Source organism: Dendrobates tinctorius, unplaced genomic scaffold (assembly GCF_039654945.1).
Source record: "Dendrobates tinctorius isolate UK_male_01 unplaced genomic scaffold, ASM3965494v1 ptg000181l, whole genome shotgun sequence".
In the NCBI taxonomy this organism is placed as follows: domain Eukaryota; kingdom Metazoa; phylum Chordata; class Amphibia; order Anura; family Dendrobatidae; genus Dendrobates; species Dendrobates tinctorius.
Window position 1 is genome coordinate 12,251,041 of NW_027361848.1, and position 21,495 is coordinate 12,272,535.

At 42.4% G+C, this 21,495-nt stretch overlaps 1 protein-coding gene across 9 annotated transcripts in view; it reads right to left on the reverse strand.

Moving 5' to 3' along the window:
* The window catches only part of TMEM181 (transmembrane protein 181), a 527,451-nt gene that overhangs the window by 87,274 nt on the left and 418,682 nt on the right, over nucleotides 1-21,495 (reverse strand). For 7 of the 9 annotated variants that reach the window (XM_073551884.1, XM_073551880.1, XM_073551883.1 and 4 more), the window contains 3 exons: nucleotides 15,513-15,604; nucleotides 15,254-15,311; nucleotides 6,562-6,664 (listed from right to left, as the gene is read on the reverse strand). In XM_073551884.1, the coding sequence (XP_073407985.1) occupies nucleotides 6,562-6,664; nucleotides 15,254-15,311; nucleotides 15,513-15,604 (253 nt within the window). Of the gene's footprint in view, nucleotides 1-4,826; nucleotides 5,376-5,578; nucleotides 5,847-6,561; nucleotides 6,665-15,253; nucleotides 15,312-15,512; nucleotides 15,605-21,495 lie in introns of those variants that run through there. The other 2 variants (XR_012221450.1, XM_073551885.1) reach the window with 2 other exon arrangements.

Consider the following 21,495-nt stretch of genomic DNA (forward strand, 5'->3'; position numbering starts at 1 on the left):
GGAGCACCGCCGCAGAAACCACTCATCCTGCTTGGAGCATCTCCGCCGAAACCACTCCTCCTGCTTGGAGCACCTCCGCCGAAACCACTCCTCCTGCTTGGAGCACCGCCAACACTCCTCCTGCTTGGAGCACCGCCAACACTCCTCCTGCTTGGAGCACCGCCAACACTCCTCCTGCTAGGAGCACCGCCCCTCCTGCTAGGAGCACCACCACCGCTCCTCCTCCTCCCTGGACCAGCACTGCCACCGCCACCACCGAGCATCAGCAGCATAGGCGTGACCCGCGATTCCATTTTTCCCAAAACCAGGCCAAGGTCCACCAGATCCAGGCGGTCACCCAGCACAAGGAGGTCCACAAGTAGCAGGCGCTACAGGCAGGACCCACCAGGCCACAGGAGACACAAAAAGAGAAAGAATGACCCTCCCTCCCCCCTCACACTGTCTCAATATGCCTCCAGTTCCATCCCTGAGCTCCCTTCCCTCACTACTTTCATTGCCCCTTCCCCTAGAACCCCTTCCTCCACTTGAAGCCATTCCTCGTCTCTCCACACCCCCAACTTGCCACCATCTTCCCCCAAACGTCGGTCCCAATAAAACATGTGATTTTTGTTTTTTTAAATAAATGTGAATTTCTGTTTTCCCCTAATACTATTTGATTAATGTGTCATTCGTCGTCTACACACATTGTGCCGCACACTTTGCCTTTTTGCCACCACATAGCTCCATTACTGACACATGTTTCTTGTGTCAGTCCTGGAGATATGTGTAGTCAAAAAGACAAATATATGACTTGTATTTTCACCAACAGTCTCTTCAGTCTGCTAATATTGCACAGACTGAATAGGAGGATGGTGTTGAGTGCAAGGCATATCTATTGTTACCTTGTCAGGTATCATAAGGAGTGAATTTAGGATGGTGTGTTTTTACCATCATTATTTCACTCTTTGTGACACAAGGACAGGGGATTCTAGATATACCTTGTAATTAACCACATCCTCTGTTCAGTGTGAGGTGAATAAACTGAATATATGATGGAGAAAATACACGTCATATGTACAATACCCTGGCTTCGTATCGTAACTATTTATCACACCTGGGCAGGTGAATACACATGAGTTTACCTGCAGCGTCGCTTCAGTCTGCATTATTTATTGCACGCAGACTGGAGCGATGCTGGAGTTTAACTCATATGTGTATTCACCTGCCCTGGTGTGATAACGTCACCATGACACCAGGCCTGGGGATTGTAGAAGTTGTATAAACTTTATCATCTCTCCAGTCTGCGTTCATACTGAAGCCACAGTGGTGATCCTACAACTAATATTTATGCTCACATGGTCAGGTGTCATAAAGCGTGAAAGGATGCTATTGCATTCCAAAATCACTATTTGTAACATAAGGCCACCTGATACAAATATTAGTTGTATTATCTCCACCTTTGCTGCACATTGAATTCACTGGGACACCTGGGCAGGTGATTATTATATTGGAGTGTATAAAAACAGAGTGCACTCGGTACAAGTATCAAAACAGGTTTTTTTGATTAACATACACACAAGAAAACAATTTTACACCATTTGATCTTGCCATTCCACACGTCCTACATCAGAGATAAAGTAGGCCGCAAATTGGCCCCTTCATTTGGCCAACTTCAACTGATGACCTGAGAGGGTGCTGAGTGAATTCAGGCAATGGGTTTGCAGCTGGTTCATTGAGTTCAAAGTTAGGGTCCTCTTTAGCCATAACAAAATTATCAAGAACCACACACGCCTTCACCACCTCATCCACTGTTTCCATTTTAAGATTAATGGCTGTGCTGACAATGTGCCATCTGGAGACAAAAGCACACTCTACAGTTCTTCTGGTCCTGGTCAGTCTGTAATTAAATATTTTTTTTGGTGTGGTCCAAGTCCCGGCTGGAGTATGGTTTCATCAGGTTTTGGCACATTTAAAATGCGTGAACATATAATCCCTATAAAAATCATTTATTTCATAGATATAAAAACCACCAATTTCCCAGTGAAACCAAGGCAAATGCCCCAATAAAAAGACCGGAACTGAGATGCTGCAAAGCCCTGCAATATGACTTTCTGATACCTTCCTATCCATGGAGGTTGGCACCCTAGGGATCCCGATTTTTTGGCGCCCCCACTCAGCGAAGACTGTCCCTCACTGCCCTGCCGGTCCCTAATATCAAAGGTATGAAACCAATGACCGATAGTGCAGAGATGAATGGCACAAAATGCCCTAAGCTATTGCAAGCAATCCCAGAATAATGAAATAAAAATTACCACATAATGACATCAGGGTCCACATTAATAACAAAATATAGCCTAACAATAGAGCATATATATAGTGACCACTTATCATTTGTGGAGTACCCCAACGCATTTCCCCGCAACAGTGGTTCATCAGGAGGCAAGAGAGATAGAAACGGTGTCCATCATGTCAGATATCAGGATGAGATGGCAACCGCGGTCAGAGGAGGCCGACCTTATAAAGCCCCCATTAATACACATGGAAACGCCTACCCAATTAGGCGTTTGAATCACCAAAGGGAAGAATATTTAATCCCATAATTACCGCAAAAGGTAACTCACATGTGTGCACCTGGGTAAACGATGCCGTAAAGCCCCCGCAAGCGCTCCGACATGGAGCGCAAACAACATGGCTGCGGGAGCTTCCGGTATCCATGCACATCATAGATCACAGTGCGCATGCCCGGAAGCTAGTACACGTACCGTGGAGCCAGAAACAAAGATGGCCACGGTGGTGATAAATCAAAACTGCGCATGCTCAAACATTTTATTATTAGTTGTGCGCTAGATTCCAATTCATCAGGCATAAAAAGAAGCAAAGAACATCCAAACTGCACAGAACCACAAACCCGTGGTGTGGCAGGCAAATAAGTAGATGGACACTTCAAATTTGCGGAATACTCAAAACGCTAATTATATGATATATATCAGTGCCTGACTAACAGGTCTACAAGATAGAAGTTAAGCGGAGTGTACAAATTGCACAACTAGATATGTCAAAGTAAAATAAGAAACAACGATAAATTGATAAAACCATGAATATGGTATACGTATCAAACGTATAATGACATGCCATTATACTCCCCCATCTACTTAAAAAAAAAAAAAGGCCAGACGTCAAATCAGAGAATATTCGATATTAGATAAAGCAGGTATAAGACATACATTCATTCATTCCATCAGGGAAAAGGGACTGTAGTCTGAAAATCCATTCACATTCACGTCTCAAGATGATTTTATCCAAATCCCCTCCCCTCACTCTGTTTTATTAGCTCAATCACATTGAAATTAATCTCACTAAGGCCGGTTTCACATTTGCGCTTCAGGGCGCAGCGACGGCCTGCGCACGGCCGCCGCTAAGCCCCGCCCCCTGCCGCGCCTCCGCCGGTAGCTCCGCCTCCGGGCGCATGACGCTGCATGCGTCATGCGTCCCCTATCTTTATCACTGAGGACGCAGGCCGTGCGCAGTATGCGCTTTGGCGGCGCCTGCGTCCTTTTGACGGTGCGCCGACCAGCGCCAAACGCAACCTGTTGCAATTTGGTTGCGCTCGGCGCACCGTCAAAAGGACGCAGACGCCGCCAAACGCATACTGCGCCCTGAAGCGCAAATGTGAAACCGGCCTAAGGCGACCATTGTGGACAGCATTCATATGTCGGGCAATTGGGGTGTCTCGTTTATTCCTAATATCGCCCAAGTGCTCGCCCACTCTCACCCTAAGTTCCCTCGTAGTCTTGCCCACGTACTCCATTGGGCACGTGCATGTCGCTTTATACACCACACCTGATGATCTGCAGTTCCCAAATTCCCTAACATCAACTCCATTGGTCTTAGATTTACATCTGAGTGCCAGACCGCAACCATCAATTTTTTGGATTTGACTATATCCAAGAAATTTGATTTATTTTACTTTGACATATCTAGTTGTATATCAACTAATAATAAAATGTTTGAGCATGCGCAGTTTTGATTTGTTATCACTGTGGCCATCTTTGTGTCTGGCTCCACGGTACGTGTACTAGCTTCCGGGCATGTGCACTGTGATCTATGACGTGCATGGATACCGGAAGCTCCCGCGGCCATGTTGTTTGCGCTCCATGTCGGAGCGCTTGCGGGGGCTTTACGGCATCATTTACCCAGGTGCACACATGTGAGTTACCTTTTGCGGTAATTATGGGATTAAATATTCTTCCCTTTGGTGATTCAAACGCCTGATTGGGTAGGCGTTTCCATGTGTATTAATGGGGGCTTTATAAGGTAGGCTACTCTGACCGCGGTTGCCATCTCATCCTGATATCTGACATGATGGACACCGTTTCTACCTCTCTTGCCTCCTGATGAACTGCTGTTGTGGGGAAACGTGTTGGGGTACTCCACAAATGATAAGTGGTCACTATTTATATATATGCTCTATTGTTAGGCTATATTTTGTTATATTAATGTGGACCCTGATGTCATTATGTGGTAATTTTTATTTCATTATTCTGGGATTGCTTGCAATAGCTTAAGGCATTGTGTGCCATTCATCTCTGCACTATCGGTCATTGGTTTCATACCTTTGATATTAGGGACCGGCAGGGCAGTGAGGGACAGTCTTCGCTGAGTGGGGGCGCCAAAAAAATCGGGATCCCTAGGGTGCCAACCTCCATGGATAGGAAGGTATCAGAAAGTCATATTGCAGGGCTTTGCAGCATCTCAGTTCCGGTCTTTTTATTGGGGCATTTGCCTTGGTTTCACTGGGAAATTGGTGGTTTTTATATCTATGAAATAAATGATTTTTATAGGGATTATATGTTCACACTTTATATAATTAATTTCTACAGTATTTGTCTTTTTCAAATCACATTTGAAATGCCCCATCCCAAATCATTACAAATGGCTGTGGCGGACCTTCGGTGTGGGGAAGAGGCCGTGGCATGGGAAAATTGAAATGGTTGCCATACAGCCTCCTGGACATGTCAGTTCTTAAAAGCCTGGGAGTCATTAACACGGCCAAATGCCCCAATGTCCACTGCAACAAACAGCCTGCATCCGCAATGGCCACGAGTACTGTAGAAAAGTACTTTTTGTAGTTATAGTACTCCGATCCACTTCTTGCGGGTTTTATTATCCGGATGTGTTTCCCATCCATCGCTCCCAAACAGTTGGGGAAATTGCAGACTGTCCAGAATTTTTCAGCGATTTCCATCCACTTTTCCACGGTGGGCAGGGGCATAAATTGTGGACAGAGAACGTCCCACAAAGCCCGGCAGGTGTCCGCAACTATTCCCGACAAGGTCAAGATTCCAAGCCGGTACTGGAAGTGGAGTGAAAATAGGGTCTCTCCAGTAGCCAGGAATCTGCCAAACAGAGAAAGAACAAAAATTAATATTTATGTCTAGGGTTTTGTAAAACACTGAAATGAAAAAATATTAGTACATAGCTTAACAATAATTCTGCATGCTTTTGTTTACTACATGGCAGAACAATAATTCTGCAAGCTTTGGAATAGTACATGGCAGAACAAAGAAAATTATGAAGGCATTGGTTTGTAAATATTACGTACCGTAATGTGACCAGGAGCCGTTCCTCAGGAGGAATTGCACGACGGAGCTGTGTGTCCTGTCTCCGGATGGCTTCTTGAACATGAGCAAGCAATCTATGAAGCTTTCTTGGGACATCCGGGTATAGTCAATAAATTTCTCAGTGTTTCCCTAGAGCGCGCTGTAGAGGGTGTGGTATGCTCCACTGCTCTCCCGGAGTTCAATAATTGGATGTATCCACAAACGCCCCCACTGCCGTCTTCGCTGTCTCTCTCTCTCCCTTTGTTGCTGGCAAGCAAATGCAAAAGCCTGAGACAGCGCGATGTCAAATACAAGTTAAAGTGAACACTCTTCCAACGCATATCCATGTTCGCAAAGGAAAAAGCAACCAAATCTGAAGAAGCTGTAAACAGGGTATATATAAAGAATTCCCATGACACACGCCCACTGGTGTCCCATTGGTGGAGTCTGTTTCAAGAATTTTTCAAGGATTTGCCTCCTGTGAAATGGGACACCTAGAGAACGCATGCGCATAAAAACCGCAAACGCATGCAAAAACGCTTGCAAACGCATGTAAACGCTGCGTTTTTTTGTCGTCATGTGCATGCTGATGCGTAACAAAAAAAAAAAAAAAAATCGCTGCATTTACATGTGTTTGCAAGCGTTTTTTGCTTGCGTTTCAAAAAGGCGCAAATGTGAAACTAGCCTATTGAAGGGGTTAAATACAAGAATAAGTTCATATGTTTTTATGCAATGAGTATGAGTGTGAGACGCGTCTTTTTGTAATGCTGTCTGATCTTTTTTCTAACCGTTTGTATATTACTAAATGTTTTTTTCCAAGGATCCACCTTGCTGGATTTTATGCATTTTTTCACATTTGGGATTTGCCATACTACGAGGTCTCGGTGTAATTTGGATCTTATGTCCAGGTGAGTTGGCTTTTGGTTCACAGAGAAGTATGACCACAGATTGTGAATTACAGTTAGATTTCTTTATTACTCACCAACATATGGCATATTTCGCAATTCAGAGCATGCCCGGATTACGAGAAACATGAGATACAGGATGTACAAAGTCGCCACTATCAGAAAGAAAATCTTCATGCCCTAGTACAACAAATAAACAGCATATTAAGTTGCATTACAAATACAACTTACACAGAGTAAATCTAGCTGTCAATATCCTCTTTTGGGTAATTAGAATCTTTCCTTAAAGAATACCTACCATGACCCTGCTCAACTGCCGCCCCCCAGGTAAGATATCTTACTGTATTTTCGTGATACATTGTACTTTATATCAGTGGTAAATTTAGGTTAATACAATTTGAGTTTATTTATGAAATGACCAGAAATTTGGTGGAAATTTGGAAAATGTACCAAATTTCAGTTATGCCCTTAAAGCAAATAGTCATACCACACAAAATGGTTAATAAACAACATTTCCCATGTGTGTCTTTTACATCAGCATCCTTTTTCTAGAGATCTTTTATTTTGATAGGATTTCAGAGGGGTTAAAAAGTATAGCAGAAAATTTACTTTTTTTCAACTTACAAATCCTATTGTTTACTGGAATTAAGCCTGTTCAGTTAGTGAGAAAAGCACTAGGAGAAGCAGACAAAAATGACAAACTTTCCAATGGGCCAACAAGAGAAAAACAAAGGGTTCTATATCCCCCATGACGTCTACGAGAAAGTTATTTTACAGTAAGTCAAAAATCCCCTTTTCTCGAGTGCTTCATTGGAGGGGGGACAAGGGAAACTGTGGGACGTCCCAAATCAGTCCCAAGGGTGGGGATAGATAAAAATGAATGTGCCACTGCTGCTTCAGCACCTTTCTGCCCAGACTAGCATCAGCTATGTTGAAAGTGTAGACAATAGTCCAAGTAGCCGCCTTACGAAGCTGCAAAGTAGAAGCCTGATGGCGTACAGCCCAGGAATACATATCAAAAGACTGACCTTCAGACCTAGTTTATGTTTAAATGTAACAGTTAGTCTATTGATATGCATGCATTAGCCTTCTGACTGAGCACTCCGCCCCTTTGCCTCAGGCGTTTTTAATTACAGCAGGCTCCTACCCCTCCACAGAGATATAGATTTCATTCTAAGACAGAATTCATATAAGGTTCCCATAGAGATGTATACTTCAGTCTAAGAGGATTGGCATTAGGTCCTGGCAACGAGAATCGTCTTATCGTGGCTGTCAGGTACACATGAATTGGCAAATTTAGGCGCAAAGTATTCTCAATTTTTCATATTTCTAGTGCAGTAATGCAATTCAATTTTCATATTTCATGTTTGTATGCTATAGCGCTACAGTGTGCTAATTTGATTGTATATGAGTTGGCAACTCTAGGTAAGCACCTGTTCAGACCTAGTTTATGTTTGGATGTGACAGTCAGTCTTTTGATATTTACAGGGGGGGGAAAAAAAAGTATTTAGTCAGCCACCAATTGTGCAAGTTCTCCCACTTATGAAGATGAGAGAGGCCTGTAATTGACATCATAGGTAGACCACAACTATGAGAGTCAAAATGAGAAAACAAATCCGGAAAATCTCCTTGTCCTTGTCTGATTTGGCAAGATTTATTTTGCAAATTATGGTGGAAAATAAATTTTTGGTCATTAACAAAAGTTCATCTCAATATCTTTTTATATATCCTTTGTTGGCAATGACAGAGGTCAAATGTTTTCTGTAAGTCTTCACAAGGTTGGTGGTATGTTGGCCCATTCCTCCATGCATATCTCCTCTAGAGCAGTGATGTTTTGGGCCTGTCGTTGGGCAACACGGACTTTCACATCCCTCCAAAGGTTTTCTATAGGGTTGAGATCTGGAGACTGGCTAGGCCCACTCCAAGACCTTCATATGCTTCTTACAAAGCCACTCCTTTGCCCTGGCGGTGTGCTTGGGATCATTATCATGCTAAAAGACCCATCCACGTTTCATCTTCAATGCATTTGCTGGTGGAAGGAGGTTTGCACTCAAAATCTCATGATACATGGCCCCACTCAGTCTTTCATGTACACGGATCAGTCGTCCTGATCCATTTGCAGAGAAACAGCCCCAAAGCATGATGTTGTCACCCCCATGCTTCACAGTAGATATGATGTTCTTTGGATGCAACTCAACATTCTGTCTCCTCCAAACATGACGAGTTTTGTTTCTTCTAAAGAGTTCTACTTTGGTTTCATCAGACCATATTCCATTCTCCCAATATTCTAGATAATCCAAATGCTCTCTAGCAAACTTCAGAGGGGCCCGGACATGTACTGGATTAAGCAGGAGGACACGTCTGGCACTGCAGGATCTGAGTCCCTGGCGGCATAGTGTGTTACTGATGGTAAGCCTTTGTTACGGTGGTACCAGCTCTATGCAGGTCATTCACTAGGTCCGCCCATTTGGTTCTGGGATTTTTGCTCACCATTCTTGTGATCATTTTGACCCCATTGGTTCAGATCTTGCATGGAGCCCCAGATCGAGGGAGATTATCAGTGGTGTTGTATGTCTTCCATTTTCTTATTATTGCTCCCACAGTTGATTTCATCACACCAAGCTGCTTGCCTACTGCAGATTCAGTCTTCCCAGCTTGGTGCAGGGTTACAATTTTGTTTCTAGCGTCCTTTGACAGCTCTTTGGTCTTCACCATAGTGGAGTTTGTTGTGTGACTGTTTGAGGTTGTGGACAGGTGTCTTTTATACTGATAAGTTCAAACAGGTGCCATTACTACAGGTAATGAGTTGAGGACAGAGGAGTCTCTTAAAGAAGACGTTATAGGTCTGTGAGAGACAGAAATGTTGCACGTTTTTAGGTGACCAAATACTTATTTTCCACCATAATTTGCAAAATAAATCTTGCCAAATCAGACAAGTTGATTTTCTGGATTTGTTTTCTCATTTTGACTCTCATAGTTGTGGTATACCTATGATGTCAATTACAGGCCTCTCTCATCATTTTAAGTGGGAAACTTGCACAATTGGTAGCTGAATACTTTTTTCCCCAATGTATGCACAAGCCTTCTGATTGAGACTAAGGGGCGGAGTGCTCTATCATTTTTAGTTACAGCAGGATCCTACCCCTCCACAGAGATATGGATTTCAGTCTACTAGAGCAGGAGTCCCCAACCGCCAGTCCGCGGCCCAGCACCGGGCCGCTGAGGTGCCCTTGCCGGTCCGCGGACACAAGGGGAGCCAGGGGCGGTCAGTGGCGTAGCGCGCAGCAGTTCTTAGCGGTGTGTGTAGTGGCAGGCAGGGAGCGATCCAAGCAGCTCCGCTGCCTGCAAGAGGGAATAGCAGGAGCGGAGCTGCAAGGACCCGTCCACTGCGTCCAGCTTCCTGCCCGTCGCCCGCGCTTCCTGTCTCTGACTGACACAGAGAGGAGAGCGCGGCAGCTGCTGTGTCAGAGCGAGGAAGCGCGGGCGATGCTGCGACAGGTGAGAGGTGGTGTCTGTGTGTATGTATATATAATGTGTGTGTGTGTGTGTGTGAGGAGAAGGCCATGAGGGGAGTGATGGAGAGACGGCAGTGATGGGGTGAAGGCAATGATGGAGAGACAGCAGTGATGGGGTGAAGGCAATGATGGGGATAAGGGAGTGATGGGGTGAAGGCAATGATGGGGAGTGGGGAGTGATGGGGTGAAGGCAATGATGGGGAGAGGGGAGTGATGGGGTGAAGGCAATGATGGGGAGACAGCAGTGATGGGGTGAAGGCAATGATGGAGAGATGGCAGTGATGGGGTGAAGGCAATGATGGAGAGACGGCAGTGATGGGGTTAAGGCAATGATGGGGAGAAGGGAGTGATGGGGTGAAGGCAATGATGGGGAGAAGGGAGTGATGGGGTGAAGGCAATGATGGGGAGAGGGGAGTGATGGGGTGAAGGCAATGATGGGGAGAAGGGAGTGATGGGGTGAAGGCAATGATGGGGAGAGGGGAGTGATGGGGTGAAGGCAATGATGGGGAGAAGGGAGTGATGGGGTGAAGGCAATGATGGGGAGAAGGGAGTGATGGGGTGAAGGCAATGATGGGGAGACAGCAGTGATGGGGTGAAGGCAATGATGGAGAGATGGCAGTGATGGGGTGAAGGAAATGATGGGGAGAAGGGAGTGATGGGGTGAAGGCAATGATGGGGAGAAGGGGGTGATGGAGCACTCATTCAAAACCTATGGTGAGTTGAGTCACATTATAAATGTTATTTAATTATAAGTATGCACTGCTACACTACAACCGTGTCCATAGCCCCGCCCCCTTATGACCAAAGCCCCACCCCTGCCACACCTCCATCCCCGCCCTGCCGGGCCATGGAAGAATGGTCTTGCTTGAAACCGGGCCCTGGTGCAAAAAAGGTTGGGGACCACTGTACTAGAGAATTCACATTAGGTTCCCATAGAGATGTAGACTTCACTCTAAGTGAGGATTGGCATTCGGTCCTGGCAATGAGAACCGCTTTATCGTGGCTGCCAGGTACACATTAACTGGCCAATTTATGCGCTAAGCATTCTCAATTTTTCATATTTCTAGTGCAGTAATGCAATTCAGTTTTCATACTTTGTTTGTACAGCCCAGGAAGCCCCCACTGCTCAGGGTGGAATGAGAATTAACTCCAGCTGGTGAGCTTTGTTCTTGGCCGTATAAGCTACCAGAATGGGACAGTTAATACAGCAAGCAATGGTCACCTTAAGAGGCACGGAGACCTCAATGAGGTTCTTTGGGGATACCAAACAGGGAATCTGAACGTCTGAAAGAGTTAGTCACCGACACGTAGTGACTCACAGCTCTGACAAACTCCAAACAGTTAAGGAGCTCTCTCTTCAATTAGAGATTGACAGAGCAAAGGCCAAAGGGTCTCTTCATTAAAATAGAAAGAAGAGATCACCTTAGGAAGGAAAGAGGGCATTGTACACAAATTCACCTTATCCAAGTGAAGGACAAGAAATGGAGAAAGGCAGGACAGATCCGCCAAGCTTTGATAGTCACTTAATGGAAGTGATAGCTATCAGGAATGCCACCTTACAGGAAACACAGAGAGAGGAAATGCTCTGGATTGGTTCAAAAGGAGCATACTGGAAAGTGTTAAGCTGTAGAGATCCAAGGGACGCCGATAAGGAGTAACAGTGCACCAAAACCTGAAGAAAAATCTCAATTAGAAGCCAAATCTTTCTGAAGAAAAAAAAAAAAAGACAGAACAAAGATCTGGAGTGTCCTCGTGAGATACCCACCAAAAGAAGGCGGCCTTCCAGGTACGATGGTAGATACGAGATAAGGATGGCATTTGTGCCTTATCATGGCCTGTACACACAACCTGATCAAATAAACTTTTCAACAGTGGCTTTAACAGCCAAGCCATTAATCTGAGCGACTGAACTCGGGTGAAAGAGGAGTCCCTGGGACAATAGATCTGGCCAATCAGGAAGTCTCCATGAAATGTCTGCGAGGAGATTGACAACTTTCAAAGTACCATGATCTTCTGGGCCAGTCTCAGGCCACAAGAATGACAAGCTGTGAAAATGGGGATGTGGAGATAGGCACTAAGGAAAGAAGTTCTTTGGGTTCCATGAAGACAACAACAGAGTGAAGGGACTCACTCCTGAAGTGGCAAAGCTGGACATGCTTGTTCAGCAGTTTTAAGTCTAGAATGGGTAGAACCAAGCTGACTTCTTCGGGATGGCAAATAAGTTTGAAAAAAAACACTTTACAACACTCTTAAGAGTGAACGTTAACAATAACGCCTGAATGTAGAAGGGAAAAAAAGGTCTGTAAAAAATGGCCAACAGGAAGGGTGTTTGTGGGGCCGGGATAGAAAAAACCATCTTGCAGAGGAGTGGAGAAATCTATTTTGCATCTGGAGGAGACAATGTACCTGATCCAGGTGCCGATGACTGCAGGAAGTTACACTTTATGGAACAGGAGTGGATGGCTGCTCACCTGAAGAGGGTTGCAGAGTGGGGATGCCCAGTCATGTGGAGGAAAACTTGTTGAATGGATACCAGGAAGGAGTCGGCTTCAATGATAGCATATTCTTTTCTTGACGGGCGGTAAGTCTGTATTGTCGGATAGATGAGAACTGACGAAAGGAGCAAAACTGAAGTGCGTTCGGTTGGACAAGGATTGGAAATATTTAGGCTGTGGGAGTAAGGTGCTCTTCCCACCTTATCTCAGTTCTTTACCGCATCTGAAATAATTTTGTCAAGTTTTTCCCTGAACAGTGGAGATAATTTTGGAAAGGAAGGCTTGTGAGGGATTATTTGGAAGTGAAGTCCACATTCTAAACCTTAAGCTAAAGGACTTGATGGATTGCTACATGTTTCCTCAGGCTTCAGAAGATCAGCAGGCCGCATCATGAGAGGCACAGTAAACATACTTTCCCAAATAGGCAATCTGAACTGCAAGGTCCGTCACCTCTGACACTGAAGCCCCACTATGTTGGTTTGTCCTGAAGAAGTGTGAAATTTTGAAACGCGTTAAAAAAACCCCACACATTTGGAAATAATCTTTTCGTCTCCACATCGGCATCTTTGTGGGTCTACATTAGCCTGTATGTAAGTGGTTGTGGTCACACAGCCTTGCCACATGAGCAATTCTCCTTACCATTTGATATTTCTTTACCTGACAAAACCCTATTGCGCTATTGTCCTTCCAGTTCTTCCCTATTTCACATGAAATTGCCTGGAGAGGTCCACTGACTTTGTAATTTTTTTTAAAGAATGCCCTGTGAAATGTACAGAGGTCATTGTGCAGAGAAGATGAGAAGGCCAGCATCTTGTCAATGGGGGGAATAAATGAGTTTTCTAATATACAGTCATATGTTAAAGTTTGGGCACCCCTATTAATGTTAACCTTTTTTCTTTATAACAATTTTGGTTTTTGCAACAGCTATTTCAGTTTCATATATCTAATAACTGATGGACTCCGTTATATTTCTGGATTCAAATTAGGTTTATTGTACTAACAGAAAATGTGCAATCTGCATTTAAACAAAATTTGACCGGTGCAAAAGTATGGGCACCCTTATCATTTTCTTGATTTGAACACTCCTAACTACTTTTTACTGACTTCCTGAAGCACTAAATTGGTTTTGTAACCTCATTGAGCTTTGAACTTCATAGCCAGGTGTATCAAATCATGAGAAAAGGTATTTAAGGTGGCCACTTGCAAGTAGTTCTCCTATTTGATTCTCCTATGAAGAGTGGCATCATGGGCTCCTCAAAACAACTCTCAAATGATCTTAAAACAAAGATTATTCAACATAGCTTTTCAGGGGAAGGATACAAAAAGTTGTCTCAGAGATTTAACCTGTCAGCTTCCACTGTGAGGAACATAGTAAGGAAATGGAAGAACACAGGTACAGTTCTTGTTAAGCCCCGAAGTGGCAGGCCAAGAAAAATATCAGAAAGGCAGAGAAGAATGGTGAGAACAGTCAAGGACAATCCACAGACCACCTCCAAAGACCTGCAGCCTCATCTTGCTGCAGATGGTGTCACTGTGCATCGGTCAACAATACAGCGCACTTTGCACAAGGAGAAGCTGTATGGGAGAGTGATGCAAAAGAAGCCGTTTCTGCAAGCACGCCACAAACAAAGTCGCCTGAGGTCTGCAAAAGCACATTGGGACAAGCCAGTTACATTGTGGAAGAAGGTCCTGTGGACTGATGAAACAAAGATTGAGTTGTTTGGTCAAACAAAAAGGCGTTATGCATGGAGGCTAAAAAACACAGCATTCCAAGAAAAACACTTGCTACCAACAGAAAAATTTGGTGGAGGTTCCATCATGCTTTGGGGCTGTGTGGCCAAAGCCGGCACCGGGAATCTTGTTAAAGTTGAGGGTCGCATGGATTCAACTCAGTATCAGCAGATTCTTGACAATAATGTGCAAGAATCAGAGACGAAGTTGAAGTTATGCAGGGGATGGATATTTCAGCAAGACAATGATCCAAAACACCGCTCCAAATCTACTCAGGCATTCATGCAGAGGAACAATTACAATGTTCTGGAATGGCCATCCCAGTCCCCAGACCTGAATATCATTGAACATCTGTGGGATGATTTGAAGCGGGCTGTCCATGCTCGGCGACCATCAAACTTAACTGAAATGGAATTGTTTTGTAAACAGGAATGGTCACAAATACCTTCATCCAGGATCCAGGAACTCATTAATAGCTACAGGAAGTGACTAGAGGCTGTTATTTTTGCAAAAGGAGGATCTACGAAATATTAATGTCACTTTTATGTTGAGGTGCCCATACTTTTGCACTGGTCAAATTTTGTTAAAATGCAGATTGCACATTTTCTGTTAGTACAATAAACCTCATTTGAATCCAGAAATAAAACTGAGTCCATCAGTTATTAGATATATGAAACTGAAATAGCTGTTGCAAAAACCAAAATTGTTATACAGAAAAAAGGTTAACATTAATAGGGGTGCCCAAACTTTAACATATGACTGTGTATATATATATATATATATATATATTGCTACCTGCTAATGCTGTCCTGCCTGTGATGATAATTAGATGACGACTGATTGACACTGATCTCTACAGAACTGGAAATGGGGATGTGTCAACCTAATATGAAGCCCAAAGGTCAGATTTGTGGATTTTAAAAAAAATAAATTCACAAGTTAGAAAGTAGAAAAAAAAATAAAATGTATACAAAATACTTGCTATCACCATATCACATTCCACACTACACATAATACAGTCAACTCACCTGAAAATTGCCAGTATCTACTCTGTATTGGTAAGTTGGATCATGTAATTCGTTAATGCTGTTGAAAAGACGCAAACACAAAGACGCCATGTGAAACAATCATACAGCCAGAGATAATAAATCTCTAAGATTCACAAAAAGCATGAACAAAAGTAAAGTACAATATTTAGCTATGTTTTACTGTGCTAATAATTCATATATAAAGTGAAGTGACTCTATAAAAGGCATTATGATAAACTGCAATAGTGCCAATACTTACGTCTGCCATATTCCCAGTGTCACAGAAGCAAGCCAAAGCAGTCCAACTGTAAGACATTTGGGCAAATAAAATGTCATGCACTTCCGCTCACCCTAAATGTAAAAGATAAAAAAAAAACAAGTTATGTCCTACATTATACCCTTCCTGCTAGTAGCTTTGCTATAACACTATATGAAATACCAATGTTCAATACCATCAATTTAAAGAGTCACCATCATTTTCATCTGATAAATCAAGAGTGCATATGAAAATAGGCGACTAATTGTAGAGAAATTTCCTTCATTCTTCGGGATCTTTCACTCAATTCATACGTAAAGTCTTCATTCAGAGGAGGGCTGTGGAGCCGGAGTGGGTATAAAATGGACTGAATCCTAAAATATACAGTGTGTTCGGAAAGTATTCAGACTCTTTAAATTTTTCACTCTTTGTTTCATTGCAGCCATTTGGTAAATACAAAAAAGTTCTTTTTTTCTAATTAATGTACACACTGCACCCCATCTTGGATGAAAAAACAAACAAACGTAGACATTTTTGCAAATTTATTAAAAAAGAAAAACTGAAATATTACATGGTCATAAGTATTCAGACCCTTTGCTCAGTATTGAGTGGAAGCACCCTTTTGAGCTAGTACAGCCATGAGTCTTCTTGGGAATGATGTAACAAGCTTTTTCACACCTGGATTTGTTTATTCCTTGCAGATCCTCTCCAGTTCCGTCAGGTTAGATGGTGAACATTGGTGGACAGCCATTTTCAGGTCTCTCCAGAGATGCGCAATTAGGTTTAGGTCAGGGCTCTGGGTGGGCCAGTCAAGAATGGTCACAGAGTTGTTCTGAAGCCACTCCTTTGTTATTTTAGCTGTGTGCTTAGGGTCATTGTCTTGTTGGAAGGTGAACCTTCAGCCAAGTCTGAGATCAAGAGCACCCTGGAAGAGGTTTTCATCCAGGATCTCGCTGTACTTGGCCACATTCATGTTTCCTTCAATTGCAACCAGTCATCCTGTCCCTGCAGCTGAAAAACACCCCGATAGCATGATGCTGCCACCACCACCATGTTTCACTGTTGGGATTGTATTGGGCAGGTGATGAGCAGTGCCTGGTTTTCTCCACACATACCGCTTAGTACTTTTTGGTGATCATTCTAAGCGGTATGTGTGGAGAAAACCAGGCACTGAGATGAAGAACACAGCTGGACTCCAATGAAGGAGTAGAACCATCTCAAGGAGGGTCACAAGGAAATGGACAGCATGTGACTTAAATATGAGTGTCTGAGCAAAGAGTCTGAATACTTACAGTTGTGGCCAAAAGTATTGACACCCCTGCAATTCTGTCAGATAATGCTCAGTTTCTTCCTGAAAATGATTGCAAACACAAATTCTTTGGTATCAATATCTTCATTTAATTTGTCTGAAATGAAAAAACACAAAAAGAATTGTCCTAAAGCCAAATTGGATATAATTCCACACCAAAAATAAAAAAGAGGGTGGGCAAAAGTATTGGCACTGTTCGAAAAATCATGTGATGCTTCTCTAATTTGTGTAATTAACAGCACCTGTAAATTACCTGTGGCACCTAACAGGTGTTGGCAATAACTAAATCACACTTGCAGCCAGTTGACATGGATTAAAGTTGACTCAACCTCTGTCCTGCGTCCTTGTGTGTACCACATTGAGCATGGAGAAAAGAAAGAAGACCAAAGAACTGTCTGAGGACTTGAGAAACCAAATTGTGAGGAAGCATGAGTAATCTCAAGGCTACAAGTCCATCTACAAAGACCAGAATGTTCCTGTGTCTACCGTGCGCAGTGTCATCAAGAAGTTTAAAGCCCATGACACTGTGGCTAACCTCGCTAGATGTGGACGGAAAAGAAAATTGACAAGAGATTTCAACGCAAGATTGTGCGGATGTTGGATAAAGAACCTCGACTAACATCCAAACAAGTTCACGCTGCCCTGCAGTCCGAGGGTACAACAGTGTCAACCCGTACTATCTGTCGGCGTCTGAATGAAAAGGGACTGTATGGTAGGAGACCCAGGAAGACCCCACTTCTTACCCCGAGAAATAAAAAAGTCAGACTGGAGTTTGCCAACACTTACCTGAAAAAGCCTAAAACGTTTTGGAAGAATGTTCTCTGGTCAGATGAGACAAAAGTAGAGCTTTTTGGGCAAAGGCATCAACATAGAGTTTACAGGAGAAAAAAGAGGCATTCAAAGAAAAAACACAGTCCCTACAGTCAAACATGGCGGAGGTTCCCTGATGTTTTGGGGTTGCTTTGCTGCCTCTGGCACTGGACTGCTTGACCGTGTGCATGGCATTATGAAGTCTGAAGACTACCAACAAATTTTGCAGCATAATGTAGGGCCCAGTGTGAGAAAGTTGGGTCTCCCTCAGAGGTCATGGGTCTTCCAGCAGGACAATGACCCAAAACACACTTCAAAAAGCACTAGAAAATGGTTTGAGAGAAAGTACTGGAGACTTCTAAGGTGGCCAGCAATGAGTCCAAACCTGAATTCCATAGAACACCTGTGGAGAGATCTAAAAATGGCAGTTTGGAGAAGGCACCCTTCAAATATCAGGGACCTGGAGCAGTTTGCCAAAGAAGAATGGTCTAAAATTCTAGCAGAGCATTGTAAAAAACTCATTGATGGTTACCGGAAGCGGTTGGTCGCAGTTATTTCGGCTAAAGGTTGTGCAACCAAGTATTAGGCTGAGGGTGCCAATACTTTTGTCTGGCTCATTTTTTAGAGTTGTGTGTGAAATGATCAATATTTACCTTTTTGCTTCATTCTCTTTTGTGTTTTTTCATTTAAGACAAATTAAATGAAGATAATAATACCAAAGAATTTGTGTTTGCAATCATTTTCAGGAAGAAACTGAGTATTATCTGACAGAATTGCAGGGGTGTCAATACTTTTAGCCACAACTGTATGACAATGTGATATACTGAATACTCATACCCACTGTATAATAAATTGGGTACAGTAGATCTACCATCTGCAGGATGTGCTGTAAACTTTTTCATAAGAATTTGGGAAAGTTATGAGATGTCCTATAAGACTATGTACCCAGGTATGCAGAAAAAAAATGGACTCCTTCCCAGGAAAAACACACTTTTTTTGCGCGATTTTTGCGCGGATTTTTATGCATTTTTTACAGGAGCATCCTCCTGCTCATAGAATATAGTTAGAAATGCGGATTTTTCCGCGAAATTAATGAGCATGCTGCGTTTTTTTTTTACCACGATGCATTTTTTTTTCGGAACAAAATGCATCAATGTGCACAAAAAGTGCAGAATTCATTAAAATGAATGGGATGCTTCATGTAAGTGTTTTTTAAGCGTTTTTGCCGGTAAGAACATTTAAAACAACACGAAAAAAATGCTTACGTGGGTACACAGCCTAAATGTCTCTTCTTTTCCTGATCTAAGGATCTTGGCTTTCAGCGGAGATGAATCTGTGCTGCACTATATGTACATGATCAGTAATCAGTAGTGACCAGTGCTGTGGGGTAAGAGTTGTGGAGTCGGAAGACAGGGAAATTGAGGAGTTGGAATACGAGTCTGTTTGCCTTACCGACTACACAGCCCTGATTAAGAGAGACTACACATTTTCCCATTTTTGTGGTAGAAGATGACAGTTAGTGCTCATAAAGTTCAATGGGAGGGGAAGAGCTAGAGGCAGACTTGAATTTTACTGCAAATTCTCCTGAAACAATTACAATTGCTGTCTACTTTTGCAACTCCTTTCTCTGCCTTTTTCTGACCTAATCTCACCTGATTTATGACCCCGCACCACATCACGGTTGAATGTGCAGGTAAACAAGGGCTGTAAAGCCACACGGTACAACATTTTTAAAGAAACCCAATTGTAAAAATGACAGACAACTACTTTAAAGAAGAACTCTCATCAAAATTCGTATTTTCTTACCCCCTTTCCGACATCGGGCGCAATAGTACGTCAATGTTGGGACTCACCATTTTGGTGCTGGCTCCGGCGCTGAGCCTACACCTTCAAGGGAACATGACAGCTGATATATACAGAAGACATGTGCCCGCAACAGCCGCAGGTGGAATCGCGATTAATTTTTTTTTATTAGGAAGTTATAAGGGTTAAAAGTTAACCAGCGATTTCTCATTTTTACAACACCATTTTTTTGGGGGGACCACATCACATTTGAAGTCACTTTGAGGGGTCTATATGATAGAAAATACCCAAAAGTGATACTATTCTAAAAACTGCACCCTTGAAGGTGTTCAAAACCACATTCAAGAAGTTTATTAACCCTTCAGGTACTTCACAGGAATTTTTTGAATGTTTAAAAAAAAAAAAAAAAAATGAACATTCAACTTTTTTTTTTTTTTCACAAAAAAAAAATTTCAGGTCCAATTTTTTATTATTTTCCCAAGGGTAACAGGAGAAATTGGACCCCAAAAGTTATTGAGCAATTTGTCCTGAGTACGCCGATACCCCATATGTGGGGGGACACTGTTTCGGCGCATGGCAGAGCATGGAAGGGAAGGAGCAATGTTTGACTTTTTCAAGCAGACCAAAAAAAAGTATATGCAACAACTATAGGGATCACCACCAATATTTATAATGCAAAAAAATATATATTTTATTTAATTCCAGCAGACACTACATACAAACAGATGGTTAAAAACAATTAAAAAGTCTGTGCAAAAACAGACATTAGAAAGTGAACAAAGAAAATTGGGTCATAATCACATACAATTCAATATTTAAGGTTCCAAAACACCAGACACAATGCAAAAGTGCAAATGCTCATTAATTAATGAAGTCCCACTACATAGAGATATATATTATTATATTTCAATATTTCAAGTACTGATACCTGTATGCATGCTATTTACAAATAAATACTGTCATAGACATACAAAATGTGCTAGATGCATGCTTACACAGGGAACCATCAGCAAATATTATTAATGGTACTTCAAGCTCCTGCAGAAATCATTCCTCTCTTCAACTCCTAATCCAACTTCTCTGCCCCTACCTCCCTTGCCATTGACTTTTGTAGTGACTCAGCTAGTCAGTTTTTAATTATATGATGTCGTAGACCTAATTGAAAAGAAGAATTTACTGGGTAGAAAGGCAAAATGAGCAATTGTAAATACACAGTGCTATATGATGATTGCAATATATTAAGAGGATCAAAATTTTGATGGGAGTGCTTCTTTAAGGTAAAATTGGATCAATAAATATGAATGCTCAAACAAAAGGAAAAAAATGTCAGACTTTGTTATACCAAAACTGCATTAGATTTATTCATTCATAATTTCTCATAAAACATCTTAAAAAGATAGACAATGAGGAAAAAGACCAGACAAGATAGAGGGAAAACAAGTAGCTGGGAAGGTGAACTTAAGGAGTTTTCCCACGAACAAAAGTTAATTTTAAAGTTGATTTCAATCAATAGTTTTTGGACTAATAATACATTTTCACAATTGGATGCGTTTTAAAAAAAAAATGTTCCTGTGCTGCGATAATCTTGTAAATGTGCTCCTGCTGTGTATTATGTATTGGATGTGTCTGGCTGTGGAGGGACATGGTCTAATCATCGCATACCTGTTATTAAAAAATGTTTTAACCTCAAAGAAATAATCGTTTGCGATCCGTATTGTAATGTCTGTGTACGTTTTTTCTTACTTCCTGCCTGGAACGGTGATATGATCAAACACACACAGTCATTGCACAGCACACAGCAGAGGCACATTTATAAGATTATCTCAGCACAGGAACATTTTATTTAAAGACATCCAGTTAAAGAAATTATTATTATTCCAAGATCAATTAATTAAAATGCGCCACATCAGTCATTCTGTGCTGACAGAGTCCCCTTAAAGGGAATGTCACCAAATTTTTGCTATGTAACCTGACAACAGTGTAATATAGGCGCTGAGACTCTGATTCCAACTATGTACAGTGGCTTGTGAAAGTGTTTACAATCCCCCCCTTGGCTTTCTACAT